Source organism: Trichosurus vulpecula, chromosome 6 (genome assembly GCF_011100635.1).
Source record: "Trichosurus vulpecula isolate mTriVul1 chromosome 6, mTriVul1.pri, whole genome shotgun sequence".
In the NCBI taxonomy this organism is placed as follows: domain Eukaryota; kingdom Metazoa; phylum Chordata; class Mammalia; order Diprotodontia; family Phalangeridae; genus Trichosurus; species Trichosurus vulpecula.
In genome coordinates, this window is record NC_050578.1 from 53,344,212 (window position 1) to 53,367,073 (window position 22,862).

The 22,862-nt window shown below is 37.0% G+C and overlaps 1 protein-coding gene across 1 annotated transcript; it reads left to right on the forward strand.

Annotated features, from left to right (window-relative positions):
• The first annotated feature begins 1,766 nt into the window (after positions 1-1,766).
• On the forward strand, positions 1,767-22,125 carry CXXC4 (CXXC finger protein 4). Its single transcript, XM_036762589.1, is given in 5 exon segments — positions 1,767-2,091; positions 2,188-2,264; positions 2,267-2,911; positions 20,528-20,651; positions 22,067-22,125. Coding segments are annotated over 5 exon segments (1,194 nt in total). The 3' UTR covers positions 22,090-22,125.
• The last annotated feature ends 737 nt before the right edge of the window (positions 22,126-22,862 follow it).

The window sequence follows — 22,862 nt, forward strand, 5'->3', positions numbered from 1 at the left end:
AACATAATTACAATAATTGATAACCATTTTGAACTGTGAATATTCAAAGCTGACACTGTACTCGGCCCCATTTACTAATACCAGAACTAAACATTTCTGGCTACTGTCTAGGCTTCAGGAGATTCTATAAACAGATTTTCTGGTTAAGAATCCGGAAAAATCTGGAAACAAAGAGACTATATTTTTTGTTTAATATATACTTTTTGTTTTTCTTTTACTTCTTAAAAGCCTGTGATGTACCTCTCTCCCTCTGTAGTAAACAACTAAAATACCCCTTCTCAAAGCATAATAATGGCCTATGAGGCATCAAGTAGAGACAAAAACAATCAGTTAACATTCAACTTTCCTTTAAAAAAAGAAAAAAAATAGGAAACTATTTTAATGGTTTGATCTTCAGGTAATCAGTACCTGAAATATTCCCCTCCCCCTTTAATCTATGTATAAAGTCCTTCAATGTCTACAGGAGTTGCATTAGGAAAAAAAAAAATGTCCCATGCAGTCCCCTTGTCTTTGGAAAGGGACAGAAGTCCCCATTGGGAATGACTGGGAATATTAGTCCTTACAGCAGCTGCAGGCTCTTGGATCAAAACCTGTGACATTGCTTGGTTTAATATTATTATTATTATTTTTTAATCTGGTCTTTTTTTTTTTCTTTTAAAGAATTAGAACACCACCCTTCTTAACACCCCCCCCCCCCCCACCAGCCAACCTCGCCACCAAATGGCTTGTACAATTGAGACCTGTCCTTGGTCCATTGAATTAAGACCCTAACAGAGCCAGCTGTGCTGGGATTCAAACTAATGACCGTCAGACACAGAAGGACACTGTGGCAGCTGGTAGTTCCTTTTTTTCCTGGCCTGTTTAGTTCAGATTGTAGCTTAGCTCTCAGTTGTATTGTGTTTGCTTACAGTTTATACGCTAAAGCATCGCAGACTTTCTCCGTACCTCATTTGTTAATTTCCTGTTCGTTTTCTTCTTAGGGCCGTGGCTGTTTGTTTTTTTTCCTAGTTTTATAGCATTTGCATGCCCATGCAACACTTGTTCACACATTTCGTAATGTTTAAATGCCCTCTGCTTATAGGTAGTATCACCCTTTCCGCCCCTCATTTGCATGTCTTTAGTACTTCAAGTGTCCTCCCTCGACATTTGTAACCCCCTTCCTCCTTTTCTAGCCCTGGGTATCCCTGGCTATTAATTCATTTACTCGGGAGTGTTATAAGAATTGGGGGAGGGGTGGAGCTGCGGTGTGGTGGTGGCTGAGGTTGGGGTGGGGTGGACTGGGGTGGAGTGGGGGGGGGCCTCGGAGGGAGGGCGACTGAGGGAGAGAAGGGGAGGTGTGGAGGTGTGTGTATGCCGGGGAGGGGGTCATGTCTTTATGACTGTCATGCGAACGACTTGGCAGGTGAACGTATGAACGCGTCTGTGTATTTGGTGGTTTATTTATTTTTAATTTTTTCCTCGTGCATCTCGTTGGAATGACTTTCTTTATTTTAGTTGTGACAGTTGGAAGATAATGCAAAGGAAGACGCTGCCTGGAAATTCGCCGTCTGTGGATATGTGCCCCAGAGAGGAATAAAGCAACCCTTCACGGTCTCTCTTCCCACTCCCACCCCAACCTTGACCCATCTTTCCCTCCTAACCCGGCCCCCACCCCAACACCAACCATCACCCCTTTCCCTCCTCCCCACCTCCCCCCCTTTCCCGCCCAGGTGTCGGACCAGGCGCCCCCCTCTTCCACCCTGCACCCCTTCTTTCCCCCCTGCACCATGAACACCAATGTCTGCGTGGAGCCGGGGCCGAGCCCGGAGGCCCCGGGCTTGCCCAAGGAGAGCCACCTGCCCGAGGGCGCCCTCAACAGCCTTGTGGATTACAACTCGGAGATGGAGCGCTATCGCTCCTTTGCCACCTCCTTCTACAAGACCAACGGGGGCGCCTTCCCGCAGGCGGCCAAGATCGCGCGCATCACCACGCCGATCTTCCCCAGCAGCGCCGCCGCCGCCGCCGCCGCCGCCCGCATCGGCATGTCCCCCTGGAACTGCGACAACGCGGCCACCGCCGCCGCCGCCACCGCCATGCTCTGGGGCAGCGGCGGCGGCGGCGGGGGCGCAGCCGGGGGCGCAGCCGGGGGCGGCGGCGGAGCAGGAGCAGGAGCAGGAGCAGCAGCAGCAGCAGCAGCAGCAGCAGCAGGAGGAGGAGGAGGAGGAGGCGGAGGAGGAGGCGGAGGAGGAGGAGGGGGCGGCGGCGGCGGCGGCGGCGGGGGGGGGGCGGCAGGAAATCCTCCTCCTCCTCCGCCTCCTCCTCCTCCTCCTCCTCCTCCTCCTCCATCCACCCGGGCAGCGGCGGCAGCAGCAGGACCAGCATGCACCATCGAAACGACTCCCAGAGGCTGGGCAAAGCTGGCTGCCCGCCAGAGCCGTCGTTGCAAATGGCAAATACTAATTTCCTCTCCACCTTATCCCCTGAACACTGCAGACCTTTGGCGGGGGAATGCATGAACAAGCTCAAATGCGGCGCTGCTGAAGCAGAGATAATGAATCTCCCTGAACGCGTGGGGACTTTTTCCGCTATCCCGGCTTTAGGGGGCATCTCATTACCTCCAGGGGTCATCGTCATGACAGCCCTTCACTCCCCCGCAGCAGCCTCAGCAGCCGTCACAGACAGTGCGTTTCAAATTGCCAATCTGGCAGACTGCCCGCAGAATCACTCCTCCTCCTCCTCCTCCTCCTCTGGAGGAACTGGAGGAGCCAACCCGGCCAAGAAGAAGAGGAAAAGGTGTGGGGTCTGCGTGCCCTGCAAGAGGCTCATCAACTGTGGAGTCTGCAGCAGTTGCAGGAATCGCAAAACAGGACACCAGATCTGCAAATTTAGGAAATGTGAAGAGCTAAAGAAAAAACCTGGCACTTCACTAGAGGTCAGAGGAGATGATTTCTTGTTTCCCAGCCTCCCCCCGTCCCTTCTCACTCCCCTTCCCTCACCCCTTCAGGGCTTCTTGTCTAACTTCAAGATGCATTATCCCTTTTCTGAAGCTTCATTCAGGTTGTAAAATAGCATAAGTGAATGGAGGAGGACTCAGGGTCTCCCCCTTTGCCCCGATCTTCATCTCGGATGGAACCACCCTCTACAGGGGAAGGCCCCCTCTATTTTGTCTTGGGGGGGGAAATGTAATTGGTCTAAAAGTCAGAAATTTCACATTCATTATGGTTACAATTTTACCTTGGCGGTTTAAAGCCCCTCCCCCCATCATTTTGGTCTTTCCTCCCAGCCCCCAATCTTTCCACAGGGTTGAATTCATCACATCCTATACATTTATATATAGGCTCAGAATGACACATTGATGACCTATTTTCACCATTTCTGTATGGTAACACAAACATTTTTATGCACATAGATACGTGTTGACGTGAAAAATAATATAACAAGAGATTTGAACCAGAAATACCTGGATGCAAATGAAAATTATCCCTGGTGTGTGTTTGTGTATACATTTATGTATACATATATACAAATATACACACAAACATATATACTTATTTTCCCTAGCATGTCCTAAATCTTCCTCTGATTTCTTTGCTATTTTTAACTGTACACATATAGCTGGTGTTTCCTTAAGAAACAGACAAAAGTACAGTGATAGCTGAACACCTGCATTTTAATGGGAAGCAGCTCAGAGTAAAGTAATACATTAGTTAATTTTAGGGCAGCTGAAGGTAGTTTTGTGCAGAAAGAATGCCTGGGTATAGTTTCAGAAATGAATGGTTGGTAAAACATAGTAAGAAAAAAATGTTTCCTTTGGGCACTGCTTTTGACAAAGTAACCAATTTTGTGGTGCCTTAAAATTCTACTAAAACAGCTAGGCACAGGTTTGATTAATACATATTTGATCTGTAATATACTATCTTCTGCCTATATATGCTCCAAATGGATGATGTACAGAATACCACAGAGCTGTAATGTGATATTTTCAAATTTGTTAAACATAAAAGAAGAGATGTTTGGAGAAATTTTAGGTGATGTACTGAACAAAACAAACTGGGGGATGGCACAAAACCATAAGTAAAATATTGGTATTTTTAGCAAAGGAAGACAAGCAAGTGATTGTTTAATCATGTTATTGAAATGATAACACTTCTGGTTAGGTGTACATCTACACCATCCTTACAAAGCTGGGGGTGCTTGCTTTATCATTGACATGAATTCTAAACTAGATGAGGGTTGTGCAATTAAAAATTGTCATCAGTGATCAATAGTATATTCCTTTTTAAATGATCACTGCTTTGGAGAAGAATTCTCCAAGAGGTATTGTAGGTGGGATTAAAAAATAAAACAAAAGTAGAAAAAGCATCTTTGTAGTTTGTGAAATATCAGTAAGATAAACAATTGAAAAAATGGGTAGGAATCTTGAACTGAAAAAAACTTGTTTTCTAAAATTCCGTGTTTTGTTGACATTATGACATGATCAAATCCATCAAACAATTTTCCTTCCTCCACAACAATGTATGTCCCAGGAAGTTTTCATTTTTAGCTCATTGGATTCCATTTCCTTTACGTCTCAGGTGGTAGTATTTTGTCCATTGTCTTGACTTTTGTTTTTAGTCAATTATCACTTGAGTTCACTTTTAGTAAGTTCACTTTTACTAATTTCAAAGAACTATAGGCAATCAAAACTGCTAATACTGAAATTTCCTGTTGATCTACAATTAATAAGGAGCACGTGGCACATGACTCCCTCTTCTGCCCTCTTCCTGTGGTGTTAGGCATTAGCATTACAGTCTTTGGGTGATGCCAGTGAGCCTGGAAAATGATTTAGACAGAAGCTATAATGCACTGTTGCAAGACAGGGTACATAGTAGGTCGGGAGACAGTGATGACTCTCTGGTTTATTTCATAAACATGGTACTCTTGGGGGAACCTGACTTATGTATTACCAGTGTTTTATTACCAACTTCTTTCTGGGCAGATATCTACATCTGAGAACATTTAAAAAAAGTTTCTCGACTGAGATGTTCCATTAGCATTTAAAATTGTTCAGGCATGTTATAACTGTAGTTAAAATTATTTAATTACTGTTGCTAGTAGAAACCATAGTTTTGTTAGCCATGTGTATTTTTATAACCTCTTGCTTCCTTCTCTTCTCCTTGAACATGGTTTGAGGACAGATTTTCTAACTTCTGGAGTTATCTAAAGAAGTTCTCTTGACTGAAATCATGTCTATTTGAAGAATGTCTGATGGATCATAGATAATGTCTTTAAAGGAATGCTATTTAGTAGGAGAGGAAAAGTTTCCTGAGTTGGCTTGGTTGCTATTTAGGTCAGTTTTTTAAAGAAAAAAAAAACCTAAGAAATGACAACATGATTGCCTCAAGCATATGTGTAGCAACACTGTTATGGTTGTAAGGAAACCAACTAGAAACATGTCAGAATGACAGGGTTTATATGACTGAACCAAAGCAACAACAATGGATGCAGGTGGGTGCAAAGTCACCCTGCTGAAATATGTGGCCTTTCAGGTTTGTTTCATGGTCACCATAATTCATCATCTTCTTAGGTGGTACTTTTTAGATTGGTTAGACATTTTATGAAGGGTAGAGATGTCAAATTCCATCATGGACTTTTTCTCAGACTTCCTTGTCTAAGTTTAGCATCAGATGCAATGATTGGCTTCAAAGTAAGAGTGAAACTAAGCATCCAGATTAAACTTGGTAGAGGACAAATAGGTTGGACTATCCCATTGGATGAATCTCTAGCTCTTCATTCCTTCAATTACTTTTTTCTTGTTCACTTATTCTTGTCCTGGTGTATGAAAGGAATAATGAGATTCCAAGGTTAGTAAATGGAACTTAAGACTGATTCACATTAGTGTTTTCAGATGCCTGCCCTCGCATTTTTAATGAAATGCTTCCATTCCAGTATTCCTTTTAAAATTGCTTTCATCTTTTCCATGATTTTCCTTATTAGGTTCAACTTAAAAGCATACCAATATGCTAGAAATTCTTTTAATAAAATTATGATTTTTCTATGTATAATGTATATAAAATGATAAAATAATTTCCTATGCCACTGTTCACTACATATTTGCATACATACAGTTAATTTATTTAAAAAATAGTTTACCAAATATAGGCTTTATTTGTTCAAAGTAATTAGGAATAATTCTGTATTCCCCTGCTATTAGATACCATATTTCTAAAACTTCTAACCTAGCTGATCAGTATTAAGATCTTGGGTATTTTTCAATTACTGTTGATTTATCCAGAGGAACTTATTTTAATTAGTTTATCATAGTTTTAAAAACTACTTTATGAAGATAAAAAGTTTTTTTTAATATTCAGCCATCACATTTCTAATGCTAAGATGTTACCATTTACACATGCTCTCATCTGATATGGCCCAAGGAATAAAGCTATCCCATGGGCAACCCCTACCCCAAGGTCCCTAAACATTTTTCAGGTGACATGATTAATCTCTGTGGGATAGCATTAGGGACCACACAGATCTGGTTTCTTTCTCATTAGCTGATTTATGGAACTACATTACTAAGTAGCTCTGCTAGAGGTTTCCCTTCCCCTCCCCCACCCCACCTTGCTGAAAGTTACATACCACAATGTCGTTAACTTGTAGGAATAACTATAATATTGAAAGGGAATAGAAAGACTGACTGGTTGTAATGAACAGGTTGAGGAGAAATGGAAAAATCAGGAACAAGGACAGTCCTAATCATTTTCTGAGCTCTCTGTCAAGCATGGAGACAATGCTATCTTCACAAGAAATGTCAAGCATCCCAGGGACTCAGGCCCTGTCAATTAAAGTCCTAAAAATATTTTTGAGTTTTGTAGGGTTTTGTTTGTTTGTTTACTTTGATTGTTTCTGGGTTCAGTGAATATTTTATTAAGTCCTAAAAACAGCAACAAAATAGTCAACAAAATTTGTTAAAGACCTAGTAGGCTTCTATGTCTGGGCCAACTCTCTCCTTACAGTTACAAGCTAAAGATATAAATTACATTGATGAAAACCACAAACTTTTCAAGATATGGTCACAGAAACGTAATATCTCTGTGGTTAAATAAACTTTTCACATGTTTGCTTTTTCACTTTTAAGCTTTTTTGCATCAATTAGAAATATGTCATGATTTAAATTGAACCATGATACAGGTCAGTATTTCAGAGTTTTGTGTTCTAAAGTCTTCATTTGAGAATGTGTTTCTAAACTAGAGGTTAAAGGAGAGGAGTGTCAGACCATAATCAAACATTTAGGTTTTATTTTAATAATTAATTTTTTTGAACAAAACATATTTAGTTAATTCTAAAAGGAACCCTCAATAGGTAGGTTCCCATAAGAGTCAAACACATTACAGGGTATCTCAGACATCTTAGTGCAACTATTAAGGCTTAAAACTGCACTAAGATTAAAAAAAAGAAGAAACTAAGTATTTTTAATACTTCCTAAATTAGGAATGCACAGAAATTAATTCCATTTTAAATGTTAGGGAAATTTTTTTTAAATGTCAATCAGGAAAGGTAAAATATAAACCATTTGCAAAATATACTAAAACAACACTAACATGTCAAGCAGTTTAACAAAAGTAACATGCAGAATTAATCAGGTTAAACTTATTTGTTACTTTAGATTAAGAAAGGAGAGGAGGCTTCATAACAAGATGGCAGAAGTTTACATTTCAACTATTTTAAAGAAGCAGTAAAAAGAATATTGAAGTTTTGCTATTCTCCCCCTCCTCCCAATTTTTGTCTTTCTTGTTCCTGAATGAATGCATTACAAATACAATTAAGAACATTTTGATAGGCAGGCATAGAGATTAGCAAACTGTGACTGGTTTGTAAATTTCCTGGTTTAAATATTTCATTGAATATTTAAATTAACTGTAAAACAACAAAAAAGGGTATATGAAGGATAACTTTTAGTCATAGGAAAACTCTACTGTGATATATATGTGTATATATATGTATATATATATGTATACATATATATATATACACACACATATACACACTAGTTATACTGAGAATGCATTTTCTATAGAGATTTTTTGGGAGGGAGTGTTAGTTACATATGGTATGATAGCTTTCTTTTTTAAACGATATGTAGACAATTTGAGGGTGGTGTGGTGATGGAGTCTTCTGAGTGGTCACCTTAAATGATGCAGATTGACAATGGACAATATTCAAATACACCAAAAAAGTATTTACCATGTCTGCAATATGTTGCTCTTACAGAGGACTCCTGTGAGACTTTGTATTATTGAGTGGGTAGTAATCCAACTTAAGTTCTTAAATTGCTTAGAGAAAATAAATATTTGTGCAGTTGTGATCTTTATAATCAGTCTGATTTTGAGACATTCAGATCTGAGTCTTTTAAGCTTACGCTTTCTGTTCCACTGCTAGCTATATTTCATACTTTTCCTTGGTTGAAGACAAAAACATTTTTTAAAAAGTATATCTAAATTTGTGCTACAAACCCATGATTCTTGACTTTCAAATTTCTAAAATAGGAAACTATTTATTCACTTGTATGGAATTAGGATAACCTCTGATTTAGGACTAGATTTTTAAACTAGATAAATAAAGTAGATTTGGACACTGTTATTTTTATCACCCAAATGGCCACATTCTTTTCCTAAAAATAAACAATGTTGAGGCTCCTATTTATCCATGCTTTTGTCCCTTTCACCACATTTAAATTTTCTTAATCTAGGAATATTACCTTGAAATAAATGGTTTTGCTTGACATTATACTGGGAACTCAGTCTGCAGCATCTTTTTTTTCAGACAGTTTTTTAAAAATTCTTCAGTCATATCTTGTTCCATCACATGCAAACACCTGTCCTGAAATTGAATTATTCTGCAGGGTAATCTAAAGCCTCCCCCCTTTCAGCATCATATGTTTTCTGTTGTTTATTGAGTTATGTGCACCATACTTCAGATGCGACAGCCATTTAATAATGTTGAAGCCTTAGCTCTGCAGGGGCTAAAAAGATCCCAGCAGGCTTGTTAACTTCTACTCTCAAACATTATGGGAAATATTTTCTCCTCTGTGGAACTCCTAGGCTTCCTCTTAATTTATTTTAACACTATAAAAATCTATAGCCAGGTACGCATTAAGCCTACTGCATTTTTGCAGTTTTCGAGTTTCTTTATTTTTCAATATTTAGCCACTTATCTTTTGTGCAATATGCAAAGAAAGCAGCATGATCACCGAATATTTCTTTGAAAAATCCAAATTAAAGATTTTTTCCCTTTTGCTTATATTAAAGCTCATTCATACTTACATCACAAAACACTGGGAGTTTCTCAAAACCTCAGTTTTTTTCATAGTTTTATGACATATTTTGGAATTCATTGTTAGGTCCATACCATCAAAATTCCAGCAACGAGGCTGATAATTAAACTCATATCTTTTAGATAATCAAGGCTTATGGAGTCCTTTTTGTTATTTATCCTTAGTTATGTAGATTGCTGGATTAGTATTCATTTTACTAGTCAAGGTGTGATCTGGGTTCACTTGGAAAGTGTTAAATTCTAATTTGTGTTCATCCATACTAGCAAGTCATAGTTAAGACATGGAGCTATTATCTGAATTCAATCAATGGGGACAGTCAATCCAGATACTATCTGTCTCTATTTTTTTTAAATTATTGAAGAAATACATTAACTTTTTCTTATTATTTCTTGAATAATATGCAAAACTTTATCCTCCATCTCTGTATTATGTACACAGAGACAGCTGAAGTTATGTGTAATGAGCATTAAAAGATTTTAAGGAAAAGTTTTGAGAAGAAACAGTTTAGATGTTATGAGAGAAAAGTTTTCTACATAGAAACGGTCTACCTTAAACGTAAACAAACAAAAAATTAAACTGCTATTAGAATAGCAAGACTAGCTATAAAGTTTGAGAGGTAAATAAAAAAGTACTTGGAAAGTTCTTAAAATATAAGAAAGTAGTTTTGAGTTGATTTTGGATCTGTTGAGAGGTGCTAGAAAATATTCTGTGAAGTAAAGAAATAGTTTAACTGTGGTAATAATGAGCCAAATAATATTTGGAATGCTGATTAAGTACAAAGTTGAAAGAGGCAATGGCAATGCCCAAACCAGGAAACCATGAATGCAGGAGATATAGAAGAAACTGTGTCCAGGAAGAAAGTGAATTCATACTTATTTTCAGAAATTTTTAGAAATAGGACAAAGGAGAAGGAAAGTATGGCACAGGTTTACAATAAATATATCTTGTTTGGGAAGCTAGGGTGAGACATTAAGGAGATGCCTGCAAACATACACAAATTCTATTGAATTTGGCAAGTATCAATTAAATGCCTACTATGTTGCAGGCATTTTGCTAGTTATTGCAGATAGAAAGATTAAATGAAAATATCACTTTCTCTCAAGGAACTTACATCGTATTGGAGGTAGCTTACCAATAGAAGTGAATAGACTTTGTATACAAAGTAAGTACAAAGTAATTGAGGACAGGGCTTGGGGAAGCAAACTCCCTCTCCCTTTCTCTCTCTTTTTCCCTCCCAATGCCGCATTCCCAGGCATGCACATGCATAGCCTAGCTATGATGTGAGCCTGAATTTCTTCTTCACTACACATGATGGTAGTTATGGCTATGGTGGTGACAAATATTTTTCCAGGCTTCTAGAGCATTTGATAGAAAGATGTCAAAGTGTAACTAGGTATCATTAAATCCAAGACTGGTGAAAGGCTCTGATTTGGGGGTCATCTACATTAAAACTTATGTTTCAGATAGAGCTGGGTAGACATGAAAAATACCTACAGAGGCAAAGAAACAAAGAAGAGGGATCACTTAGAAGAAAACAGATCTGAAGGACTTGCTCAAAAACTCAGAAAAGGTGACTGATTGATGTTGGCCAAAACCTCACAGCATGTGGTATATGAAAGAAAAGGAGATATACACACATATCCATATCCATATATATGTATGTATACAGATATATTTCTAGGGTAGGAATGGTTTAATTATTACCTTTTTTAAAAAAGAAGCACATATTACAGGAGGGCTGAAAATAGTGGAATTATCAAATATTTCTTAAGTCCTTACTATGTGCCAGGTACTGTGCTAAGGAAGTTAGCATACTATTTTGCAATGCTAATACAAGCTATATTGAAGTCAAGGTCTCCTGTTTTGAAAGCTATGCTAAGGTAAGGAGAATCGAAATGAATATTTTAAAATATTTGAAAGTGATATAAATTTCATCGTGACAAAATTGTGATTGATAGTGGTTATGAATGTGATGTTGGAGGAAAGAACAGGATAACTAGCTTGGGAAATGGGAAATCCCTTGGGGAAATGCTCTTGTTTATGGGTTAAATGAGGTCAGTGATGATTTTTTGATAGAGATGGAAGTAAAGGCAAGAGATAGAATACTACGTTGTATGGGGGTGGAGAAAAAAAATCAGACAAGGTGGCCATATCTTCAATTTCTGAATTCTGAAATGTTCTTTAGAAATATAAAAGGGAGGAAATGAAAATAAGCTAAAGTAGTAAAGTAATGGTATACTCTTATTTCAAAGTCAAGTCACTGTGACCACCTAAAATTCAATAAGGTGGCTGCTGTACACCCACTTTAAGAGATGGGGTTGTAGTATCCTTGAGCCAAAGCTTACTGTTTTACCTACTTGAAATTCCTCCTTCATGATACTTCCATCTTTACAGCCTGTATCCAGCCCTCCATCCCAGGGGAAGAAGGACATTCTAAAATTCATTCACTTAAACAATAGGAGACTTGGGCAATTTCCATATGTATTCAAAAAGTCCTCTGATTCTTTCCTATATTCATTGCATATGTTTGTTTTGGTATTTTTGGAAGGAAAACTGGATTGTTTTGATCTATGTAATATATAATGTAGAAGGAGAAAGAATAGGAGTGTTTAAAAGTAACAATCCATTGAAAATATGGGAAGTGGGAGAGAGACACACAGAGAGAGTAGAATAGAGTTAGGTAGGGGTATGTATTCTGGAGCACGTGACAGCATTTGCTTTAATGGAAATAGAAATAAGGAATGGAAGAAGGAAAGAATAAGCTAGGGTTGTCATGGTTTCTAAGAAAATACAGAAAGAAATGTGTTAGCACATGTTGTCTCAAGGTCACCATCTTGAATCTGGTCCAAATTAGAAATGACAAGATATGGTTGACATTTCTTGGGACTCATGGGAAGCTTTGGTGGTCATTGATGCAAACCTTGTTAAAAAAATCGGCCATATTCAGTACTTATGGGCCTTCTTGTAAATATGTATGTATGTACATATACATATGTGTGTATACATACATGCATGCACTTCTGTGTGTTTGTGTGTAGACAGATAGATAGATAGATAGATAGAATTAGTGAGGAAATGAATATGCTGCTTTTTCAAGAAAGTTGATTCTCAGGATTTAAATTAAGTTCTACAGAAAAGACTGGTGTGGGAGAAATTTCCATTGCAAGGCAATGTATCTTTTGCTAGGGGTGATCTAATTGCCAGTATATCAGAAACCCTAGCAAAATTTTTAATTGGCCAAGAGAAATACAAGAAGACAAATAAACAAAAATACTGCTAAGGAAAGCCCCTGATAAACTTTTTATAATATTAAGCAGTGTGTCCTACATATTGGAGGGGAAGAACAATTAAAATTAAAATCCTGATAGTCACTCATAACCTGGGTGGCCTTGACTAAGTCCCTTCCCCTCTCTTGGTCTTAGTTTTTAAAATTTTAAATTGGGAATAGGACTAGGTAATTTCAAAGGCACCTCCTCTGATTTTATGAAAAAAGTTCCAGTGATATGTATATGGTTATTGATATAACAAAATCATGAACTTCATTTTGTTTTCTCAGTACCAGTACATATGAACATTTTGGAAAGGTAGGTGATTTTTTTAAAGCATTCCTATAAATAAGGCCTTGAAGACTTGGACTCACCAAAGATATCATATAATGCAGGAGAGAGATTGTAATAGTAACATATAACATGAATTATTAGGGGTTAACAAAAATAAGAATAACCCCATCTAGAAAGATAATGTCCTGTTTAATTTCTATAAGAATTATTTTATAACTGTAGCCTAAGTGAGGGAGAGGGGCTAAGTGAGCAGCTCTAATTATCACAAAGCTAGGTTGGTTTGTCTCCCTGCTGTGGTAGTGGAGATAGTTTGGAAAAATAATAGGATTCTTTCAAATTGAAAGTCAGCATGATACAGTGGTTAGAGTGCAGTAGCCGTGGACAAGTCACTCAATCTCTCTGAGCCTCAGTTTCCCTAGCTGTAAAAATAGCTACCTCATAGTATTGCTATTAAAATAGGTTACATAGGTAAAGCATTTTGAAATTTTAAAATGTTAAATATCAGTTTTAATGATATGAGAATTATGATCAACCAGCTTTTTTTTAAGCACCTACTATGCTCCAGGCATTGTGCTGAACCTTAGGGATACAAAGAAAGGTCAAAACAAGGCATGCTTTCAAGGAACATAAATGGAAAAATATATATGAAGGATTGAGTAGTAATTGGGAAAAATATACTTTACAAGCTGCATAAACCACTCAGAACTCTAGCATTCATATAAAGTGCCCTTACAATTAATAGTGGTGTTCAGTTAGATAAAGTGATTAGAATGAATTCTTTCTTAATTCCTCTTTGTGATAAATAGAAAATCAATAATTTTGGCTTCTTCAGGCTATGTCTTTCTTGGCAATGTCCCAAGGTGGTAAGAAACATTCACAACTAAATTCTATTGGGTGGGCTGTTTGCAAAATTCTATGTAATGACAATGAAACTTTGTGTAGTGTTTTAAGGCTCCCAAGTACTTTTCCTCACAACTATTCTGTGAGGTGGTATGATTTTTTTCTGTTACAGATGAATGAACTGAGGGTCAGAGAGGTTTAATGACAGCTAAATAATAGCACAATCTGGATTCAGACCCAGGTCTTATAAGTCTTTCCTAGGCCAGGACTCTTTTCACTGTACCAAGTAGGACATGACAATTTTTGTTAGGTGCTATTGTTTGTCGTACTTGGTGTTAGGAACTGGACCTCTGATTTCATTGCTATTAAGACCTCCTGGTAAGAGTACTGCTTCTAAGAATTCAAGGTGGTACCTTTTTTGCAACTTTGAGCCTTAGAGAGTTGCCAAATACAAAGAGAGGACAAGTGACTTGCCCACAGTCATAAAGGCTGTATGAGTCAGAGGCAGAGCTTGAACCAGCTCTCTGAAGTACATGTTCTATCCACCACTGGACATTCCCTCTCTAGTGAAAGAATATTGATTTACTACCTCGCTTAGGTTCAACTATATTATTTTTCTCAGGATTTGATTCACAAATTCCTCTATCATTGACCTACTGGTCAGGTTAACCTTTTCCTTTAACAGTAAGTGCCCTTACAATTCATCCAATGTGGATGTTTGTTCCTCTCTCCGTTAAAAAAATAAGAATGAGGAAAGTTCTCTAGCAGTTTTCAAATCCGTCACCCCAAATAGAAAAGAATTCCCTACAAACATAGCCAATTGGTCACTTTTCAGGAGCTAATTAGTTCCGTCCTTACTGAGTAGTATTGCTGTACTCAACAGGAATTATTCTATAATGACTTTGAGAAGAGACAGAATTATTGAACCTGACAAATAAAGGACATAGAAAAAAGTACACATAAAAATGTAAATATTACAGCCATCTTCAATGGGGTGATGTTAGGTTTTTAGCTATTTTTTTATCTCAGATTACTTATGACAGAAAAGTTTATTTCAATTAAAAATGATTGTGTCATACTGTCACTACCAGGTGTAGTTAAACAATTGTAGGAAATCTCATTTAAAAAAAACACCAACTTTGAGGTATTTATTCTCTCTTAAAAAAGTCAAAATTACTCCTTTTCCCAATATGCATATGAATCTCTCTCTCTCTCTCTCTCTCTCTCTCGTCTGTCTGTCTCTCACACACATACACATATGCATACCCATGTACATACATACACATATGTACATATATACATAAATTACAACTTGCCACTACCCACACACATACACACATACATAAAATGAGTGTGTGTGTGTGTGTGCGCGCATGCGTGCGCGCGCGCGCGTGTGTGTGTGTGTGTGTGCGTGTGTGTGTGTGAATACTGGCAAATTGTAATTTATTTGCATAGGCTCAAGAAGTTTTTATTACTAACTGGCACATTTATAGTGCCATAAAAATCTTCAACTTGTTTGATGGAATTATAGTTCATATCTTTTTTCTAGGATTCTTTTGACAAAATTTAGTGGAAGAAAACTGAACATACCCCCCCCCAAAAAAAAAGAAAAAAAGAAAATCTGCATAAATAAAATAGTTAAAAAGTTCAAGAGAGAAGTAGTTTCCGTTGTTCAAAGTGAACTTCCATGGTTCAGCCTCTTTGCCAAAGTGAGAAGTTGAGCAAGTATGGTACCTGCTGTCCCAGTTTACATCACTATTATATTGATATTCCTTGGTTTAGCACATTTATCACATAATAAAGGAATAAAAACCATCTGCCCTTTGCAGAAAGTAATGAGGCTTCCTCTTCCCACTCCCAACTGCTGCTTCACAAAGTAATAGAGGTAAAGGTGGAGGTGATAGGGATGGTGCCAAGGGAACATGATGGCAGGAAAAGCAATAATATCTGATGACTGTCTATTAGTTAAAATCTCTTACTTCTGGTTTTCTCTCATTAGTCAGGTTAAAAGTTCGAGTCACCCAGAAACTGGAAATTTGGAGTATTGCTTATGACCAAGGATTAAGTAAAAGATGTTTGATTTATTTATTTAGTTTTCTTTAGTTTTCACTTCCAAAAATTTAGACTTTGCTCCAAGTAAGGGATTTTCCTTTCCTTTTATAACTACGGTGACAGTTACATCCAATTTCAATATTTTAATGGCCAAAAAGATGTATGTGTAAACCAAAAATATCATGAGACAAATGTATCTAACATATATAAATATATATTAGAGCTAGCAATATTACAGAAAGAAAACACAAAAGTGATTTAGTTGTAATTTAGAAAGTCACATCAGAGTACTTTCATGTTTACTTATATCTTTGCAAATATACATATTGAATGTGCAAGTTAAGGGCTGCTAACTTTTAACACAGTAGAGTACCTTATATTGTTAGTTTGGGCATCACAAGTTCCTATGTGGCTGACTTTTATTACAGGCACATGATGCTTCTGAGGACTGGTTTTCTCCACATCTTCATGTGGATGTGTTTCCACATTTTATAATGATTTTACTGTAGGTATCAGCAGACTCCATTAAGGGAACAAAAGTACCTTCTAAGGCCAAAGCACTGGGGATACAAAAAAAAAAACATCACCTGTCCTCAATGAATTTATATTCTATTGATGAGTAGAAATATTTTTTCTTTTGTTTTTGCAGTTATTTACGTTACAGCAGATCATTTTGAGTAAGTTTACATATTTTCCTGTTTCCTTTATTTGGATTTGTCTAAAACTCACTTGGCTTCATAGTACAAAGTGTTTCAGCATTCAGTATTGATAATAGATTTGTGACTCAGTCTCTACATTGTGTCCAGAGGCAACTATATCTATTCCTCCATGATTATAGATGAAATGTGGGTGTTTAATTACTTTCCTTACTTATAAGTAAACTGATATTGTTCTGCATGATTTTTAATAATAACGTTTCAGTATTCGTTAGGATTAGAGCGTAGCTTCCTCTGTTAAGCCTAGACACATGAAATCTCCATTTTCCTTCTTAGAAAGATGGGTAAATAAGAGCTAAGAATGTGTACTATATGAGCAACTACAATAAAGGAAGCCCAGTGTTTTGGGAAAAGGGATAGACCTGGAGTTACTGGAAATCTTGGTTCAAATATTGCCCCTTTTCCTAGCTATGTGTCTATGGGTGGGGCACAAATTCTCTTAGCTGCAGTTCCCTCATCACTAAAATAGGAAAGCCTCAGAGGGTTTCCAGGAGCATCAGATTAGATAATCTTGTTACAAAATGCTTTACTAACCTTAAAGTGCTATATAAATGCCAGCTATTATATCATTATCAAAGATAAAGGAAAATAGGTTGTGGTTATTTTACTTATAGTTAACATTCATTTACATAACTTTTTAGTGCAATCCTGATCACCCAATGGGGTATTTTAGTTCACTTCAAAATAATTCTGTGCTACTAACTGGCTGTGTGACCTTTGACAGTAATAATGGGAATAATAATATATTTCTATAGTGGTTTTAGCTTTACAAGCACTTTACTCACAATAGAACTGAGAGGAACACATGCTTCTAAGACTCTGAGTGCCTAACTTGGGCAAGGTCACACAGCTCAAGTCAGGCAAGTCAATTCCCTTGACTAAGACATAGGTCCCTTTTGTTAAATATACTAGGTCATAGAACCAGGTCTATTGTTGGATCATGAATTTAAACCTAGGTGAGGCCTTAAAAGTCAACTAGTCCAACACCATTATTTTACTGATGGGAAAACTGATGCTTTCCCAAGGTAACAGAAGCAGGATTTGAACCCAGTTCCTTTTGACTCCAAATCCAATGTCTTTTCCACTATAGCACACACACTCCTTTCCAATTCTAGATCTTTGGATCCTTAGAAACAACATTTACCTGGAGTTTATTGTGATGTGACAACTGATCGATTCTTACTTGAAGAGAATGATTAAATTTTAAGATCAGCATTGTAAAAGAATTACTTTTCTCTGTGTATGGGCCTATCTCTATCTCTATCTTCGCACCTAGAGAGTCACATCTGCCACATTTTCCAGTCTTTAGGAGACTAGCTTTAACTGGGTCTCTCCTCCCACCCCGCACAAGAGACAGGATGTTTTACAGTGATCCTTGGCAACATGTATAACCAATTAAATCAATAAATCAGCTGCAAGGGCTACCTATATCAGAAAACAAATTATGTTTCACGTGACCATTTTGCAGGCACATTAAAAAAAGAAGTTGAGGCTTAATTATTGGCTACCAAATTGATACTTTTTAAAAGTTCTTTTTAATTTTAAATAATTCAGTTAGGTGTTCCTTGATGAGTAAGGAGATACAGAGAAAAGGATAGTTTTCTGACAGAGGTCTGATATGCTATGACTGTGGTGGGGAGGGGGCAGAGAAGTGTAGGAAGAGGGAGAGTAAACAGATATGGAATTAGCATAGTTTTAACATCCTGTCTTTCATTTTGAAAGAAATGCCCTTCCCTGTCAAAGTTAGCCAACAAAGAAAAAGAAGCTGCTTTTTAAGACTGAAAGTCATTTCATATAAGGTTTATGTTGGGCTAAGATCTCTAGAATACTTTTTAATATTGCCTGTTAGGAGAATCTGGGGCTGCAGGTTTCTCAGCATGCCTCGTGGGAACAAGGATGCTGTTCGTCAGTATTTACACCTGCATCAGCACTGAAGGCTGCCTTAAACAATGCTGATCAACTCCAATTCTATTCTTTACCTCCCCTCCCCCCTTACTTCCAGGAGAATCTGGCTTCTCTGTCACTCAGGATAATGATTTCCTGCAAGCATAACTGAGATCCAGAAACTCAGTGTAATCTCATCAAGAGTTCGATTCCCCAGCTGGGACTCTTGGATTTATATCACCAGAAGGTAGATAGATGTCCAGTGCACTTAAGTCCCTCTGCTGTTGTGCTCAGCCATTGAACTGTTTGAAAAGGCATTTCTTTAATGAAGATAACTTCACCTATTGTGATGACAAAATTAGAGAATTTATTCCAACAAATTATTCCTGACCTTATCTGAACCATACAATTGGGCACTATATATTAACCATGAAAAATTGCACTGGCTCACATACTCGGTAGAGCTTTACAGAAATCAGTGCAGACTGGATAAAAATTGGACAGCGGGCTTAATAAAAAATGGCTAATATATGGTCTGTCTTTTCTTTCCATTTTCATTTTTGTGGCTTTCAGGGGAATTTCGGCTTAAGAGGAAAGCTGTATTTTTTTTTCTTTCCAAATTCTTTGAATATAGTAGAATGCACAGTGGCAGACGAAAATAGACACAGAAAGGAAAAGCAATGCAGTGTTCAGTATGTGAGAGGTCAATGCACATTTGATGGACAGGATAACATTTTTGGGAGTGTTTGAGGATTCAAAAATTATCCCAAAGACACACAAAAAAACATGGATTAATAATTTGAAGGCATCCAGTGACTTTTTCTCTGTATATTAAAGATGATTTATTTTTTACTATTTTAATTCAAAAAGGGGTTTGTTGTACCTTTTAGAAGGAGAGATTTTCAAAATAGCATCTTTGCCCTTCAAAACTATTATTCTATGATTTGGAGGTTGGATTGACCTTTCAATCAGGCCCAGAACCTTCTTTTCCAGCTGATAAGACTAAATCTGAGAAAAGTTAATTCAGCCTAATGTTTCAAGAAAGTAAATAGAAGACAACTGAATTCCAGTTATTAAAAAAACTATTTTCAATAAGGATTGCATATATCTAATAAAAAAACTAAAATTATAATTAATCATTCCATTGAGATGAGCTTTCATGTAATTTGTATATTCACAGTTATAAGATACTGTTTCAGAACTCTAACTCCTTTGACATTTTCCATTTGAAATATACGTATTTCTAGGCTTCATTTACCAGTAGACATCATCTTATAACCTACACAACACTGGTGAACAAATGAAGAAGGTCAACTTTCTTCAGTTTGACTTTGGAGAAAGACTTGCTTTTATTTCATTGTCTTCTATAAAACATGCATATATGTATGTATAGCATAACAATACATGTAAAAGGCTACATATAATTCTATGTGAACACACACATATATGTTATTGTAGATGCATACATATATGCACATATGTTTGTGCAAATTTCTCTTTGGTTGAGACTTGTGATTTCATTGGTATAGGGAAATCCTGGTGTGGAAACTCTCTCTACCAATTCAGATGACCCACTCATTTCTCGTCTGTAACTTTGAGAGCTCGGAGCCATTGAGAAGTAAAGTGACTTGTCCAAAAATTAGTGGGTATTATTAGAGGCAGGATTTTCACACAGATCACCCCAATCCCAAGGTAGGCCCCTTCTTTAGATGCTCTTCTCTGCTATCTCTTAACCATATATAGGAATGCACATAGAAACACATATACACCACCCCGCCCCCCACCACACACACACACACACATATAAAACCGGGTAAGGATTATAAAGAGGATTATAGTGATATACCATTTTGAATGTTAAGATATAAATTAAAATTCTATATTTTGGATTATGTTTATGCAAGATAGGAACTCATGGTAATTGTAAGTTAATGCTACAGGATTTATTAAACTCAATATTTTCAGAGCATGGGGAATGAGAAAGAATGTTTTCAAATTCTGGTGATATAACCAATTCAATTTAATCCATGATGCTACTCAGGGAATAATTGACAATTATTTAACAAGAGAATTTCCTCTTCTTCTAGGCCCCTTTTTATGTACATTAAATTAAATACTTTGACAATGAGGATTAAGTCTATTCCTTCAATACCCTTTTTTTTTTCTTTACCTTTGGTGTTTAGAAACCGCCTTTGCTGCATGTGAACAATGTGAATGGAGTTCAGAACCCTTACACTTGCACCACAACCAGCACTTTACAAAGTTGCTGGAATACGTACGAAACATTTAGGAATCTTCCTCTAGTAGGTGAATATTTTTGGTGCATGCTTTAGTAGTCTTTTGGAAAATATTTGTTGTCTTTTTTTAAAATAGTATGAAAAGATGGTATATTCCCTTCAGTATCAATGAATGACTTCAGTTTTTTTTTTTCTTATTTTTGAGATATAACAGTTTCTGTGTATTTTTTGGCAGATGAAAGGATAGTGACTTACCCTGGGATTTTCTTGATCTAGGGATCTCCTAAGCAAGAAAATTCTCCCCACCAATTTGGGTCAGCACTTTATTTATCTTGCATAGTCTCAGAGGGTTGGCTAGGGCAACTCCCTTAGAAAGAATCACCCAACCAGTGTATGTGAAAAATGGGTCCTGAACCGGGACCTTTCTTCCTTCAAGACCAAATCTCTATTTGCTACTCAGTGCTGCCTCCCTTATGTTTACAAAGGTCTCAAAAATGCAGACCCTCTTTAGAATACTGACATATTTTATTTGCTGCTTAATTCTCAGTAGTTTATAGTATTATACTGAATATATTAATTGAAAAAAATGTTTTCAAAAGCAATTAATTATTGGTTGTCATTGTACTCCAAAAGTGATTCTACAAAATGAAGAGCTGGCTGCACTAGGTTCTGAAAGTACACTCTACTTGGGTAGAATGTGCATTCAGTGTGTCTGAACAGAAGCGTATTTTAGAACTATTTTAGAAATAACATTCCCCTGTCAACATCATTTTATTGAAATGTTCTGCCCATCAGTTTTATCTTTTTAGCTAAATCTGTCAGTTTTTTTTTTTTGAGTGAGGATGTTTTTGGGATGAGTCAAATAATAAAGTAGGTGATTTTGTGAATGTTTCCATAGGCAACCAAACATGCAATACTTATGCATGGGACTCTCATTTATCTCATTGATTCTGAAATGAGGTCCAAAGCTGATTTAGTCTTTTAAATTATAATAAAATATAAATTGTGAAACAGGCCAGTGTAGAAGGCTAAGTAGCACAGGTCTGGCAAATGATAGGATTGTTTCTTCATTGTCTTTGTCATGCCTGAAGATGATTCCTTATTAATATGGTACAATTTTCCTGTAACCCATTATAGAACACAGGCACTAGCCTGCCCCTGGCTGCTCAGTAATCCTGACCAAAGGCACATATACAGGGTCATTCCTTCCCTCTTTCCTTCCCTGAATACTACTTGCTATAGGTTTTTTAGGAATTTCCTAGAATTTATTTATGCCACTGTTAATCTATTCAAGCCTATCTTGTTCAATAAAGCAGGAGAAAGTCACCATTCGATTTTTTAAAAATGTCCTAAGATGGCATTTTTAAAATTAAATGTTGTATCTCACTAACTAAAAAAAATATGGCTGAAGTGTAAAGAAAAAAAATCTCATTTTGTATTGCCATAGAAGGAAAGCTTAACTTGTTTTCTTGCTTTTTTTTATAGAGAACACCTGTTCCCAGCGCTGAAGCATTCCGATGGTTCTTTTAAAGGTGTAGTGTATCTTATTTTCAAGGCAGTCGGAAGTGAATGGCAAACTAAAGTCTTGTTTTAAGAAACTGCTTAGTCCACCACTGAAGAAAATACTCAGATACTATTTTCATTTTATGTATAGGGGTTTCCTCAAAAACCAACAAACAAACCACAAACATGAAAAACAAATCTGGGAGCTTGGGGAATTGGCCAGTCAGTACACTGATTCTTTCTTTCTTTGATGTAACTTAGTAACTAGTGAAGTTGTTGTCTATTTTTAAAGTGGCTGTAAAAAAAAGAATAATAAGTTTGGGTAAACCCCTGCTGTAAATTCATGTATCTTTGCAAAGTACATATCTATACTTCATTTTCCGAATATATGTGTTTCAGTACTGTAAACTGTACAGATAGCAGCTTGTATTTTGTGTGTTTAGACACAAGGAGACAATCACGTCTGAGCATCTATGGAGATTACCAGTGTGTACACAACAGTGTGGTTCTGCGAGTCAAATCTGGAGCAATAAATTCTAGCTTTAAATATATATTTTTTCTTTTTTTGCCAGTTGTTCAGTAGCAGTGACAGCAGCAACACTGTTTGGCCATGCATCCTCCTGTAGAGACTTGATGCCAAGTTTTACAAGATTAAAAGATTATGATGCATCTAGCAATTAACTTCTGTTGTATTGTTGTAAAAGGGGAAGACATTATAAAATTTCAAATTAATCTTTTGAGCACTATATTAGAGTAGTGGTTATGCACTTGCATTGCT